General features: G+C 31.6%; 2 protein-coding genes across 2 annotated transcripts in view; one reads left to right on the top strand and one right to left on the bottom strand.

Moving 5' to 3' along the window:
* Positions 1-5,960, top strand: part of LOC143200603 (uncharacterized) — a 49,798-nt gene extending 43,838 nt beyond the window's left edge. The window contains exon 12 of the mRNA XM_076411103.1: positions 5,635-5,960. Coding sequence (XP_076267218.1) covers positions 5,635-5,815 — 181 coding nt within the window. The 3' untranslated portion in view covers positions 5,816-5,960. The remainder of the gene's footprint in view (positions 1-5,634) is intronic.
* The window catches only part of LOC143200605 (orexin/Hypocretin receptor type 1), a 1,081,956-nt gene that overhangs the window by 270,311 nt on the left and 796,188 nt on the right, over positions 1-15,457 (bottom strand). The window contains exon 4 of the mRNA XM_076411106.1: positions 10,578-10,725. Within this exon, the coding sequence (XP_076267221.1) occupies positions 10,578-10,725 (148 nt within the window). The remainder of the gene's footprint in view (positions 1-10,577; positions 10,726-15,457) is intronic.

Raw genomic sequence — 15,457 nt, 5'->3', positions numbered from 1 at the left:
CCGCTGGCGATCGTTTGCACGTAAACCTTAAAGGAATTAAATGGAATATAAAATGAGGGTTTATGCTCCAAAATAAAAGCTAGTACTAGCTATGACGGAAAAATGGGATTTAATATTTGATTTTTGATTTTAATTATTAATTCAGATTTTTTTTTATTAAACATATTTATTTTGTTATGCTAGTACTATTTAAATTTTATATTTATTTATTTATACTTTTTATCTTTATTTGGATAAATCCACAAATGTGGTTTGGTTCGTTTGAATCTTCTAATTTTCTGCGCGTTATACAGCAGTTGTACAATTTCCACATTGCTGCGATTTAGTAATATTCTGTCATATTTTGCGATAACATTTTGGAAAACTTGACGGGTTCACTTCATTTTGAAGAAATCGTATAGTTTTCGTTGATAATATGGTATGTAACCGATGATTGGATAGTTCTTCGTTAGTTTCCTGGAATGTATACCGATTCGTTTCTACATCGGAACAAGAGAAGTCTGTTATGAAATTTTTTGACTATAACTTCTCTCTGGAATAGTTCGGGTAGTTTTTTAGTCAGTCGTTCGTTATAATTGAACTGTAAGGATACATTTTTGGTGCAACCGAATATTTGGTGCTGTTGGTTAATTCTATATTTGTATCTATATACATTATTATGTACGTTAATTCTAGTTATTTTATAATTCTAAATATATTGTTATTTTTACTAGTTGTTTGATACCATTCCAATTTATCATCTAAAATATAATTAGTTTATTAGTTATATAAATAGTGGTTTTGTTTTTTCGCCGAAACATATCATTAAAACGGATGGTATCTAATCCATTTGCGGATCTTTTTGCCTGCCAGCTTTTGTATTTCCATAACTATATGCAGTTATATTTGTCATAATAACTGTGTTCACAGCAATATTTTCAAATACTGATAAATTTACTGTTTACATATCGAGTGTGTAAGCAGATATAGAAGTGATCCTAAGACTTCAGCTCTAAGGTTTGAATACTGAGAATGCGTCATTCTAATTTGTCGTTTGAAAACATACTATTTCAGCAGTTGACAATAGGAATAATACTGGGCGGGAACATTTTGTTCATTTCGTGGATCAGTTCCAAATGCTATACTCCATCAAACTTCTGTGGGGATCCAGTAATATATAACGCAATACTTTTTTTCTAACGCCTTTTAAATAACCGTTGTTACTCCTTGCATATGATCGATTGCTGAGTAGTCATTTTAAAATCCAAACTGGAAATAGTTTAGTTTCAATCAATTTAGATATGACAGGGCTAAGTTCCTCTCGAGAAACCAGCTCTATAACTATTTCGGGTGATACACCGATACTTTATCGATTGTATGTTGCACGTCTTTCGATTCTTAAACACGTGAGCTAGATATCTAGCTTTTGATCAAACTAAATATAGCTGATTGGTAAAGGGAACGATAAAATTACTGCTGTACTACCTAAAGCATTTCTTTTCTTAAAGGCTATAAACTAAGTCCTACACTACATACCTACACTTAATATTTAAAATTAAAGAAATGAGATATATTTTCTTGTTAAAATAGTAAGCGAGCAAAATAGATAAGAGTAAACGAAGAAATTAAGAAAACGCTTGTAATTGAAATTAAATAGTTACGCAAGGTTCATTTACTAAGCTTACGCTTTGGTATCACGAAAAGGCACCTCTTGGCTAATTAAGTTAATACGGTGTACACTCATGGGAATTTTAATTGTTTTACTTTAAAATTCGATAGGGCGTTACACAAAGTTCGTTTTAACATTTGACCTCGAAGTTTTTTCCTTTATGCCGTGAAAAATAGGAAGGGAAAAGAAAAATAAGGGAATGTATTTAAGCGACCTTTAACGGATATCCTGCCCAGAGGCAAGAAAAAGAGCTGTAGGAGTCCTGTCATAAAAATAAAATAAAAATTTACAGTGACTAAAGAAACCGCTAGCGATCGTTTGCACGTAAACCTTAAAGGAATTAAATGGAATATAAAATGAGGGTTTATGCTCCAAAATAAAAGCTAGTACTAGCTATGACGGAAAAATGGGATTTAATATTTGATTTTTGATTTTCATTTTGAATTCAGATTTTTTTAATTTAACATATTCATTTAGTTCTGCTAGTACTATTTAAATTTTATATTTATTTATTTATATTTTTTGTCTTTATTTGGATAAATCCACAAATGTGGTTTGGTTCGTTTGAATCTTCTAATTTTCTGCACGTTATACAGCAGTTGTACAATTTCCACATTGCTGCGATTTAGTAATATTCTGTCATATTTTGCGATAACATTTTGGAAAACTTGAAGGTTTCACTTCATTTTGAAGAAATCGTACAGTTTTCGTTGATAATATGGTATGTAGCCGATGATTGGATAGTTCTTCGTTAGTTTCCTGGAATATATACCGATTCGTTTCTACATCGAAACAAGAGAAGTCTGTTAAGAAATTTTTTGACTATAACTTCTCTCTGGAATAGTTCGGGTAGTTTTTTAGTCAGTCGTTCGTTATAATTGAACTGTAAGGATGCATTTTTGGTGCAACCGATCTGCTGTTGGTTAATTCTATATTTATATCTATATACATTATTATATACGTTAATTCTAGTTATTCTATAATTCTAAATATATTGTTATTTTTACTGGTTGTTTGATACCGTCCCAATTTATTATCTAAAATATAATTAGTTTATTAGTTATATAAATAGTGGTTTTGTTTTTTCGCCGCAACATAGCAACAGTTATATTTGTCATAATAACTGTGTTCACAGCAATCTTTTCAAATACTGATAAATTTACTGTTGACATATCGGGAGTGTAAGCAGATATAGATGTGATCCTAAGACTTCAGCTCTAAGGTTGAAGAGTCAGTCAATGCGTCATTCGTCATTCTAAATTGTTGTTTGAAAACATACTATTTCAGCAGTTGACAATAGGAATAATACTCTGTGGGGCCATTTTGTTCAGTTTTTTTTTTGTTTGTTTGGATCAGTCCCAAATGCCATACTCAATCAAACTTCTATGGGGATCCAGTAATAGTCATTTTGAAATTCAAACTGGAAATAGTTTAGTTTCAACCAATTTAGATATGACGGGGCATATGGAGATAGTTTTAATCGTTGTTCCGATTCCATTTCCATCATAATTTTTAATTATAATTATTTCACACTCTTAAAACCTTCCGGAATATGATTCAATCACAAATATATATCAAATATACAGTGACATATGACATACAGTACAACAATTCAGTGAAATATCATGAACCTTAGGAGCATTTTTACAATTACTATTGTTGTTAATTTCCATCCTAACTTCCTCTCGAGAAACCAGCTCTATAACTATTTCGGGTGATACACCGATACTTTATCGATTGTATGTTGCACGTCTTTCGATTCTTAATCACGTGAGCTGGATGTTGTGCGAATAATTCAAGTTTTTGGTGATTAAGTACGCACTGCTCATCGGTGAGATGAATCTACAAGTAGCTGTTCATAATGAATAACCTAAAGAGTTTTATTTAAATAGCAAAATTTCAGTTTAAGGATTTCTTCAAAATTGGACTCTACGATGAGAAATAATTATTTATAAACGCCAATACACGTTACAAAAAAACAATAAGATATATTAATTCGGTTTGAAAAATCATATGAACATGTTTTCAATCGAAATTTCTACATAAAGGGCGTTATATTTACGGATATAAGTGGTATTCGTTTTTCCGTTGTTGCCTGTACACTTTTAACAATTTAAATATTTGGCAGATACTCTCGATAAAATACATTTAACAGAATTTTACTTTTAATAGGCAGTTATATTTGTCATAATAACTGTGTTTACAGCAATATTTTCAAATACTGATAAATTTACTGTTGACATATCGGGAGTGTAAGCAGATATAGAAGTGATCCTAAGACTTCAGCTCTAAGGTTTGAATACCGAGAATGCGTCATTCTAAATTGTCCTCTGGAAACATACTATTTCATTAGTTGACAATAGGAATAATGCTCTGCGGGGACATTTTGTTCACCCCGTGGATCAGTCCCAAATGCCATGCTCTATCAAACTTCTGTGGGGATCCTGTAATATTTAGCGCAATACTTGTTTTCGAACGCTTTTTAAATAACCGTTGTTACTCCTTGCGTATGATCGATTGCTGAGTAGTCATTTTGAAATCCAAAGTGGAAATAGTTTAGCTGCAACCAATTTAGATATGACAGGGCATATGGAGATAGTTTTAATCGTTGTTCCGATTCCAATTCCATCATGATTTTTAATTATAATTATTTCACATTCTTAAAACATTCCGATATATGATTCAATCACAAGTATATATCAAATATACAGTGACATATGACATACAGTACAGCAATTCAGTGAAATATAATCAACCTTAGGAGCATTTTTACAATTACTATTGTTGTTAATTTCCATTCTAACTTCCTCTCCAGAAACTAGCTCTGTAACTATTTTGGGTGATATACCGATACTTTATCGATTGTATGTTGCACGTCTTTCGATTTTTAAACACGTGAGGTAGATGTTGTGCGAATAAATCAAGTTTTTGGTGATTAGCAGCGCATTATACTTTATCGATTATATGTTGCACGTCTTTCGATTCTTAAACACGTGAGCTAGATGTTGTGCGAATAAATCAAGTTTTTGGTGATTAACAGCGCACTATTCATCGGTGAGATGAATCTACAAGTAGCTGCTCATACTGAATAATCTAAATAATGTAGTATAATATCCAAATATAATAGTTTAATTTAAATAGCAAATTTTTAATTTAAGGATTTCTTCAAAATTTGACTGTAAGATGAGAAATAATTATTCATAAATGTCAATACACGTTACAGAAAAAATAACAAGATATATTAATCCGGTTTGAAAAATCATAATAACATGTTGTCAATCAAAACTTCCACAAAAAGGGCGTTATATTTACGGATATTAGCGGTATTCATTTTTCTGTTGTTGTCTGTACACTTAACAATTTAAATATTTGGCAGCCACTGTCAATAAAATACATTTAACAGATTTTACTTTTACATAGATACTATAATACATGTTTGTGGTACACTAAAAGGTGATGTATCCATCAACGATACCAAAATGTGTAGCGTACTTATCAATTTATTCAGTAACTTAGTGCACGTTTCACATTTAGAATGTCTCAGACTCTTTTCCACTTGTTCTTTTGTTTGGCTTGTCTTGTTTTCAAACTTTCTCCTGTCATTCGTGGAGAGTATGTCAATAGGACGGGCTAAGATTAACACTTCTGGTAATAATTTTATTTTTATTATAAGATTGAACAGGAACTTTAAATGACGAAAACTTGTTTATCAAAATTAGTATTAGTTAGTATAGATAGTATATGATGTGCCATATTGTTTCGGCTGAAAATAACGTCTAATAGCCATTGTTGATTAATTTAATGTTCACTGTGTATATATCTGGAAAAAATTATTTGAATTATTAAATTTTGTATTATTTTATTATATTTTATTTTGATATTTCAATCTTATAGGTAGCTTACTGGAAAACACTCACTTATTTGCCTGAATGGTAAAGATTTTATCTAAGAAAAAAAAAACTAATTAAGAATTTTTATTTCAACAGAGCTGAAAAGGAAGTAACAAAAGAAAAACAAAATCTAGACTCTGACTTAGCCAAACTAGAATCCACGCTAAAAAGGATGAAAATAAAGGTGTTGTCATTGGAGAATTCACTAAAACAGAAAACGCAAGAATGTCAGGCTTTGTCTGCATTTTGGGAAGATATGACTAGTCCGAGAAGATAAATATTTATTCAAAATCATTTACTTAAGCAAATATATATTTTTGTAAACGTATGTGTAATTATTGGATATAAAATGATTTAATATGTATAATTAATTCAATATTGTTAGTATTGTGTAATGTATATTAATAAAACTTAAAAAAGCTTTTACAATGTTTAATTTTTAACATACTGTTTTGATCGATGACCTATCATGTACTGGAGAATATCTTCCATGGCTCCCTAGTAGCAAAAATGTTTGCCGCCCTTCTACTTTTATTTAAAACACCTGATCCACTTTACGCTTTAGTTACTTAGACTTCGTTGTAAATAAATGAAGTAATCACTTACTTATGATTTAATTAATTTATTCTTAACAATATTTAAAATGAACTGAAACCAAGCGAGCTTTAGTTTAGGTTATTACGTACGTTTGTTGTTCTATTATCAACAGGTCAATTGAAAAGTCCCCTAGTGCCGCTACTAACATGAAACGTGATTGGCCGATCAAATTGTGTGAAATCGGCATTTTCTATGAGCGTCCATTTTTAAGTTTGTCGTTTGAAGGTTTTTGTTTTTGTTTAGATCAAGATATCTTTGTTTTATGTTGTGCATATTTTCTGTTTTACATTAATTATTATGGAGTAATACTATAAAAATTGATGACAATGTGTCAGTGTAGTAAAAGGTGTAGTGCACCGGGGTAAAAATCTACTACGGAAATTAGACTTCGTTTCCCAAAGAATGATCCCGCTCCTTTCCAAAAATAGGTTGATCAAGTAAATAGTAGTAAGTTACCTGGATAAACCACAATGCAAATATATCAACGCCATGGTGCCTGTCACGGACATTTTTTATAATTTAGAATTACCCTTCCTTCGTGAACAGGTATTATGGAAAATGCATATCCAACATTGTTTTTATCAGGTACATATAAAATTATCTATCTACTACATGTCTGTTTATATATATTGTTTGTTTACAAAAACTCAAAACCTACTTATGAAGATGTTAGTAGTAATAAAATTCAATTAATCTACCAAGTTGTTCAACCATCACTTCAATTTCTTCATATCATTCTCCCGGAGAAAATTATGAAGAAGATGAACATTTTAGATAACTTTTTTTTTTTTTTTTCACTGGGAGATCCAGTACCACCTGAGGTTGTTAAATAAGCAGTTGAGTCTTTAGTTGATATTTTTAGTTCCAGAGAACTTTGCTCTGAGAAAAACAAGAGTCTAATATTGTATTTTAGTCTTATTTTAGGCTATTTAACTTCTGAGAAAGATACAACATGTAATATTTGTCTATATTAAGTAGTTCCACAGATTAAATACTAAAAGTTTTTATGAGGTATGATTGTATTTTTGGTTTAATGAAGATAATCCAATATCAACAGGGAAGTATTTAAAGTTTACCTTCAATATATATAAGTTAGATAAGTTAAGATAAAAGATAAGTTAGAACTCTAATAGATCCCATAAAATTGATGGCACTAAACAAATATAGATAGCAGAATTAAGGATACTATAATTTTGCATAGAATAGAGTTAATTAGATTTTTTTTTTGGCTTTTTGTTTATATATATTAATATTATTTACACTTATGTATATTTGTATAGGATTTTATTTTAAGAAATTAATTTCCAAAAATTGAATTTGATTTTCATTTAAATACTATTGGCCAATAAATGTGACGTCACAAAGTAATCAGGCTAAATGGTAGACCGATCAAAGCAAAATATTTTCCTTACAGGTTTCTACATAACTATTTTGAACTAACCAATCAAATTCACGCTGTCAGTGCCGCCAATGATTGAACTAAGCAAAACTTTGCCCCACTACTTACCAATGAAGTTGCACACCCCTGGTTTGTGAATTATAGTATTTTGAGCAACTTCAGTTATTGTGAAAAAATGGATAAAAAGGAATTTCATGTGTTGATAAAATATTGCTTTTTGAAGAGAAACAATACAGTTGAAGTAAAAACTTGGCTTGATGCTTGGCGTTTCTGGACACTGCCCCAAGAAAATCAACCATCAAGGTTTGGTGTGCTAAGTTTAGGCGTGGCGAAATGAGCACCGAAGGCGCGTTCACCGCAGTGGACGCCCAAAAGAGGTTGTTAGCGACGAAAACATTAAGAAAATCCAGAAAATGATTTTGAATGACCGTAAATTGAAATTGAATGAATTGAATCAGATATCAATTGAACGTGTACATCCTATCATTGACAAATATTTGGGTATGAGAAAGTTCTGTGCAAAATGTGTGCCGCGCGAGCTTTGGCCCAAAAACAACGACGAGTTGATGATTCGTAGCAGTGTTTGAAGAGTATCAAACGTAATGAATTTTAGTGTCGATATGTGATAATGTACATTACTCCATCATTTCACTCCGAAGTCCAATCGAGTGAACTGCCCACGATGCGTGGGGAAACGCAACAGTCGGCTGGCAAGTTTATGGCGTCTATATTTTGGGATGCGCATGGAATAATTTTCATTGACTACCTTGAAAGAGGAAGGACCATGAACAGTGTATTACATAACGTTATTGGACTATTTGAAGGACGAAATAGCCGAAAAACGGCCGAATTTGAAGAAAAACACGTTCTGCTTAACCAAGACAATGCAATGTGTCACAACTCAGTAAAAGCGATGGCCAAAATCCTTGAAATGGGCTTCGAATTGCTTTCTCCTCCGCCATATTCTCCAGATCTGGCCCCCACCGATTATTTCCTGTTCTCAGATCTCAAAAAATTCTCGCTGGGAATAAATTTTCGTCAAATGAATAGGTGATCGCCGAAACCGAGGCCTATTTTGAAGTAAAGGACAACTAGTACTACAAAAATATTATCGAGAAGCTGGAGCATTGCTATAATCGGTGTATCACCTTTAAAGGGAATTATGGTGAATAAAAAAATCTAATTTTGCCAAAAAAGAACTATTAGAAGATAGAAGTGGCGAGTTGGCGGTGCGAATTATACTGCCGACTATTATTTTAATGTGAACAAAATTATAAAACACTCCGACTAGAAGTTCAAGTTCAAGAAGTCGAGAAAATTTCCTTTTAGAGAAAAACTAAGAGGATCTTAAAGACTAAAGACTCTTAAAGACTAAGAGGATAAACTTTTTGATTCTCGCGAATACTTGCCTTTTCCGTTTGTAACAACTTTTTATCGATGCTGAATGAACTGATAGAACATCGCCGTCATCCTAATAAATATCAGACGAGAATTTGTATCTTGGATATCTTCCAATGGCTTGTCGTAAACATTTAGGAGATAGAAGTGGCGAGTTGGTGGTGCGAATTATACTGCCGACTATTATTCTAATGTGAACAAAATTATAAAACACTCCGACTAGAAGTTCGTTCAAGAAGTCGAGAAAATTTCCTTTTAGAGAAAAACTAAGAGGATCTTAAAGACTAAAGACTCTTAAAGACTAAGAGGATAAACTTTTTGATTCTCGCGAATACTTGCCTTTTCCGTTTGTAACAACTTCTTATCGATGCTGAATGAACTGATAGAACATCGCCGTCATCCTAATAAATATCAGACGAGAATTTGTATCTTGGATATCTTCCAATGGCTTGTCGTTTTACGACGTAAAACTCGCATGCCTTGGAATGACTGGTAATATATTGGCTGGCGAGGGACCAAAACTAATATTGGACGTCTCTACGATTTAATTTTAATTTAAAAAACAATTAAATTTCATAAATATATAGTTGATTGTGTAAAAGGAGTTTTATTTCTTTATATTTTCCGATAATTTTTTCCCAAAACGAAGACAAAGACATGTGCCATTCAAGAAAATCATAAATCTTTCCGAATATCTATGTTACTTAGAATTCTATCTCGCAATTCGATATTTTAGACCTTTGTAATTTTTAATTTTTGTATTTTAATTTAATGTAAAGGAACTAGGCGGGATTGCCCCTTGTTTTCAACTGCATGATTTTTCGCCGTTGCGAATAATTATCAACAGAAATAATTACCATGAATGGCAAGACAGTTAATCGTTCTTCGGGGCTTATATTTGCCAGATGTGATCACGTCATAGGGATGTTACAACTTCTTCAAGTCCATTTTTAAAGACGCGAGGCCCAGAGTCACTACGCTCTTTCTATCCAGTTTATTTTATTGTTTTGTGCCGTTCAAGCTGAGTTTTATCAAATGGCGAGTTTGGTCACAGAGTATTCCAGTTTTTTCTTTTTAATTATCATTTAATATTTATTAAATCTCCATTTATTATATTCTAATTATTATTTTATATTTATTAGCGGTCATTTAACATATTCCATTTATTATTTTTCCATCTATTATTTTCTATTTGTAATTATTTATTTACTATTTTATATTTATTATTCTCTATGCATGATACTCTACTTATTTATATAGTAGTTATATAGAAACCTCCAACTTCATCTTAACAAAGTCGAATTGTGGTTGAAAACGTGGCGTATTAAAGCAAATGAGACAGACTTTGTCTCATTTCACCCCATGTGACATTCACCCTTTGTAGAAGAATTTGTTCCTCAGTAAAATTGAATATTCGCAAACTACCGCAAATAGGCAACGTTAAATATCTGTGAATGCACCACTAAACCAAAGCCAAACCAAACCATATGTAGTATTTGTACTGTACTTGTATAATTATCTATTGCTTCTAACATACCTAAAACTATTTTATCTAGTATTTGGTTTAATACTCGGTTTCAGAGTACTTATTGTACATTATCCGCTAATCTTTAATAAAATAAATGTATGTTTATTTCGTACTTACCACAAGCAAGGGCTATAATCCAGATGACGCAGATGGCAGTTTTTGCTCTGCCAGTTGTGGATTTAAATTTCAATGGAAAGCAAATGGCGTACCATCTATCGATTGATATGAAGGCCAGGGTAAGTATGGACACCGTGACTGAAACGTTCTGAAAATAAGAATATTTTTGTAGTATAAACGTTTATTGTGATATAATTTTCATTTATTTGTTTATTTTTATACGTTTCTCTTGTAATCATATGATACAAAATGAATAGCATAATAACATAAAGAAAAGTACTAATAAATATTAAGAAAAATGGATTCCAACATTATTTCTTTGTAAATTCTATATACATAGTCATTAAAACCAAGTAAGAATCATATTTACATGAAATATTTTCAAATATTTTAAAGATTTTCTGTTATTGTGTTAACAGGTATTGTATTGTGTTGTGTGACAATATGAATGTGAACGATTATATACATATTTTCGTTAAAAATTACAATCTAACGTGATATTTCTTTATACTTTTTTTTTCCTTTTTATGTTTCTCTGATGCACATGATATAATTGCCTTCTATGATGATGATGTCATGTATGAAGATTGCTTTTTAAGACAATTATGTTATATTAACGTTTTGAATAAACAACTGTCTTGTGCCGTATAGCTTGTTATTTTTGACGGTATATCTTCTTAGGAACTGTAACAGGAGGGGTGTTATTTATGTTCTTTAATGTAAACATACAGATTTTAAGGCGAAGGCCCTTATACCAGAACCTAAAAGCCCTCATTACTGAAAAAGCTGTTAATTATTCATGAACTACTTTTTACCTTTTTGACATTTTATATTTAAAGATTTTATTTTTCATGTCTATAAATTAATTTTAAAGGACTAAGAACAGATCGCATCGGTTACGTGTGTAAATAACTTCGTGCCTCACTCAGATGCCACTATTCGGTATGTGCAATTTTGTCGAACTTAAAGATCATTTTTTTCAGTGCGCTTGAAATATCTGAATTTGTATCGAGCAAAGCGTGTGAAGGCTTATGGAGACCGCACACCGTCGATTATAGCATGTAAATATTGGTTTAGACATTTTAAAAGTGGTGATTTTGACGCCGAACACAAAGAGCGCTCTGGATAGCCCAACTAATTTGAACACGAGAATTTGAAGGCATCACTCAATAAAATCATCAATAGGGTCGCCATCGACTACTATTGATGCTTTTGAGCTGCGAACAATGCGAGAAAAAGGACCGGAATATGAATTCTTCAACATTTCAGCGCTCGACCACGTGTTACACAACCGGAGGAAACATACTTGGAAACATTAAAATAGGAAGTGCTACCCCGCCCACTCTAATATCCAGACCATGCTCCGGCTGATTACTACTTGCTCCGACATATGACTTGTGACACTAAATGACATGAGCACTTCACTTTTTATGAGAACACCAGGAGATAGCTCAACTCATGGATATCCTCAAATCATACATGGCCCTTTCCAGATGAAATTTGTAAATTGCTTAAAAGTATGGAAAATGTAGCCGCTATTCATGGATAATATATACTATATATACTTTAAAAATGTATTATAAAAAAGCACTTTAAAAAAATATAATATATTCTTTAAAACTAATTTATAGGCCCAATATGTTAATTATTCCATAACAAATCAATGAATTCGAAGCTTCATTTTTGGTCAATAATATATGATTTCAATCCTAATAATCAAAATTACATTAAAAGCACTAACAATGAGAGGCGTTTAACCCATAGAGTAATAGAGATGTAATCAATAGGGGACTCTCATCCAGATTGCTCAACATCCAGAGGGCGCCATAATTGGCCGTTCAAGTAATTTGATTGGTCAATTTCAATCTCCATTATAGGCACCTGTAAGAGAAATATGTAAAGACATTTGATTGGCTCCTTAGTAATGTTTGGCGCGTAACAGCCTTGACGTCATGTTTAATTGACCAATGAAATTTAAACAAAAAACAATGTTTTTCTGAAATACTTTTATTAAATAAAATATAAATATAAATATAATATAAAAATTAATATATCTATTTATCTCTTCCGTCTATTTCCTTCAATTTAATAGGATTTATCAGAGTTCTGTTTTATTGTTTTGTTATACTGAAAGCAAATTTTGAATCTTCTCCTTTTAAAATTCTGTTCACCTGTTTTACTCAAAATTATATAGCGCAACTTGTTATTACATTTAATATTTTTTCTGAAAGATCATTATCGAATGTACAATTGAAGGGTTTTAAATTTACTTTTTTTTTAAACATTTGACAAATATATTGATATATTATCGACGTGGCAAAATCGCTGAATAAAATAAAAGAGATAGCTCAAAGACCTACTGACAGTATTTTCGTTTCATCCATGGTTATTATAGAATGTAAATATTTTGAGCCATCATGTTCATCCTCTTCACAATTACCTAAAGGCCAATGAAATGAAAAAATTTTACTTAATTAACTTATGTTCAGCGCTTCAAATGATTTCTAAGACATACTAGCCGAGGATGTATATTCCTGAATCCATGAGCTAGATCCAAAACAAATTATCTTGGTTAACTGGCCTTAAGAAAATATATTTATTTAAATAATTACACTTAATTTTCTTTAATGAAATGAACCCCTCAAGGCAGCTCTTAAATTGATGAGACTTTAACAAATTTGTTCTTACTTTAATATATAATATATAATAAAATTTTCACCAAAATTCCTCGTTAATTGAATATCGGTTAATTAAAAGAGTATTAATTAAAATAGATTTGCATTCAGATGCCATTATTTTCTTTGAGCTACAGCGTTTTACGGAAGGGTTAATACCCTTTCTAAAATAAAAAAAATCGATACATATATACATATAAATAAATAAATATATATATATATATATATATATATATATATATATATATATATTTATATATATGAATAAACTTACCCCAACTTGCAACTACAAAACATACTGTAACGGTCATACATTTTCTTTGATACTTAATCTAATCTGTTTGGGATATTTTATATTATCAACCAATTTTTCATGACAGGGGCAAAATGCTTCTTCGAATGAAAACGATTCTGCATTTCTCTACTATCTGTACATCCGAGTACACAACACTTTCTAATCAACTTTACTTTTTGTACTACCGACTTATGTAACTAGTGTGTAGTAATGAACTAATAATTTAATCTCTAAACGCACTAATCCATATGTCAGCAATACTGAAAATGGCGCTTAAAATAAATAAACAACAAACGTACTATAGAAACGAAGTGAACCAATCAGAACCCGCCGGGGCTTATAGCGCAGCGATTAAAGCAAGTTAAATTAAGAGTAGCGACATCTAGATGTTGGACGTCGCGAAACATTTGCCCAAAATTTCCTATGAAGTTAAATCTCTATTTCTCTATGGTTTAACCTTTTAAATAAAGGTTTCAAATCCTTTATTAATAGTTATCATTAAGCGAGTTTAAAAAGCAATTCAAGCATTTTCGATTAGTATCTCCAATTCTCAATAAACAAGAAAATATTCCTTCTCAAATATACATACTCTCAGTCTCTACTCAAATAAATTTACCTCCAATTTCTTACACAATAAAAAGACGTACAAGTATTGTCCAAAATTTGTAAAACAACATTTTATGGAGCGTTGTTAATTTATTTAAAACACAACACGCAAACATTTTAAACATTATGTAGATAATAATATTACTAGTAGTGTTGTAATAGTATTGTACATCAGTATAAAATTCAATGTTATTTTTTAGCAACATGGGCACAATCAACATGTTTATGAAAACAACGCGTCCATTATGGAAATATGAAGGCTAATTAATCCAAAAATAGGAAATATAAGTTAAAAATATAACACCAATCAAAAAGCGAAAGCTATTAATTTCATAACAGACAAATTTATTAAATAAATAACTAAAATAACAGTTGCCGGCTTGGTGGCGCAGTGATAAACGCGATGGGACGGTCCTCCTACTGTTGCGATAACGGCGGGTTCGAATCCTGCTAGGGACCATGCGGTCGTAAATTTATGTTTGTGATTGTTTAAAATTTCTGAATATTCTAGACAAGAGTGTAAAATCCGACAAGGAAAATGATCCCAGTCACGCCAGTAACCAGGCTGGGTAAGACCGGATGTCTTCTGGGATGATTTCTAAAGTTGGTCACTCGACAGTCGGTAAGCTTAATGCTGAGGACCGTGGTTCAGAGCCCACGTTAAACTTTAGGCCCAGTCCAAATAAACCTATAGTTGGTAAAAGGAGACTTTAAAATATGTTTAAAAAAACAGTTGATAAAAGGTTTAAAGTAAACTATATAAAATAATAAGTACAGTTATATGGTCATTTATGTCCACCTAAACAACTTACTAACCTTTAGACTTAAGAATAGCTAACACAGCATAATTTTACTATAAATGTAAAGGCAGAATGCCTAGATTTTAGTCTCGCCTATCCGTTTGTACTGTACGTGTTTAAGCATAATAAGTCTCGCTTATTGTAATCTTAATCATTGTATTGTATTGTAACAATTGTTGTAAACCTCTTCATTATTATTTTTGAAATAAAGTTTGTTTTTTTTAAAGACATTCTGAGTTTCAAACTTAATTGGCGCAGTCGGTAGGATACTTCCGGAATATCATATAGTTCGCTGTGAATTGTGATCACCGTTTGTATCTACAATTAAGAAGAAAGAACCACCACTCAACGTTGTTACTTCAATTGGAAGGCGGACTCCTGCTTTGGAACTGGACAAAGAATCCCAACCATTAGCAGTTAGCATAAGGAACCAGGACAACTTGGCGTAGCTAGTGTCCAAGGCGTATAGCAGACCAGTCGAGAAGTGAATTCTCCTCGCAGACG

This window comes from Rhynchophorus ferrugineus, unplaced genomic scaffold, assembly GCF_030347505.1.
Source record: "Rhynchophorus ferrugineus isolate W39M unplaced genomic scaffold, kcgeb_rfMv2 rfM8, whole genome shotgun sequence".
NCBI lineage: Eukaryota > Metazoa > Arthropoda > Insecta > Coleoptera > Curculionidae > Rhynchophorus > Rhynchophorus ferrugineus.
This window is presented reverse-complemented; position numbering and strand designations above follow the sequence as displayed.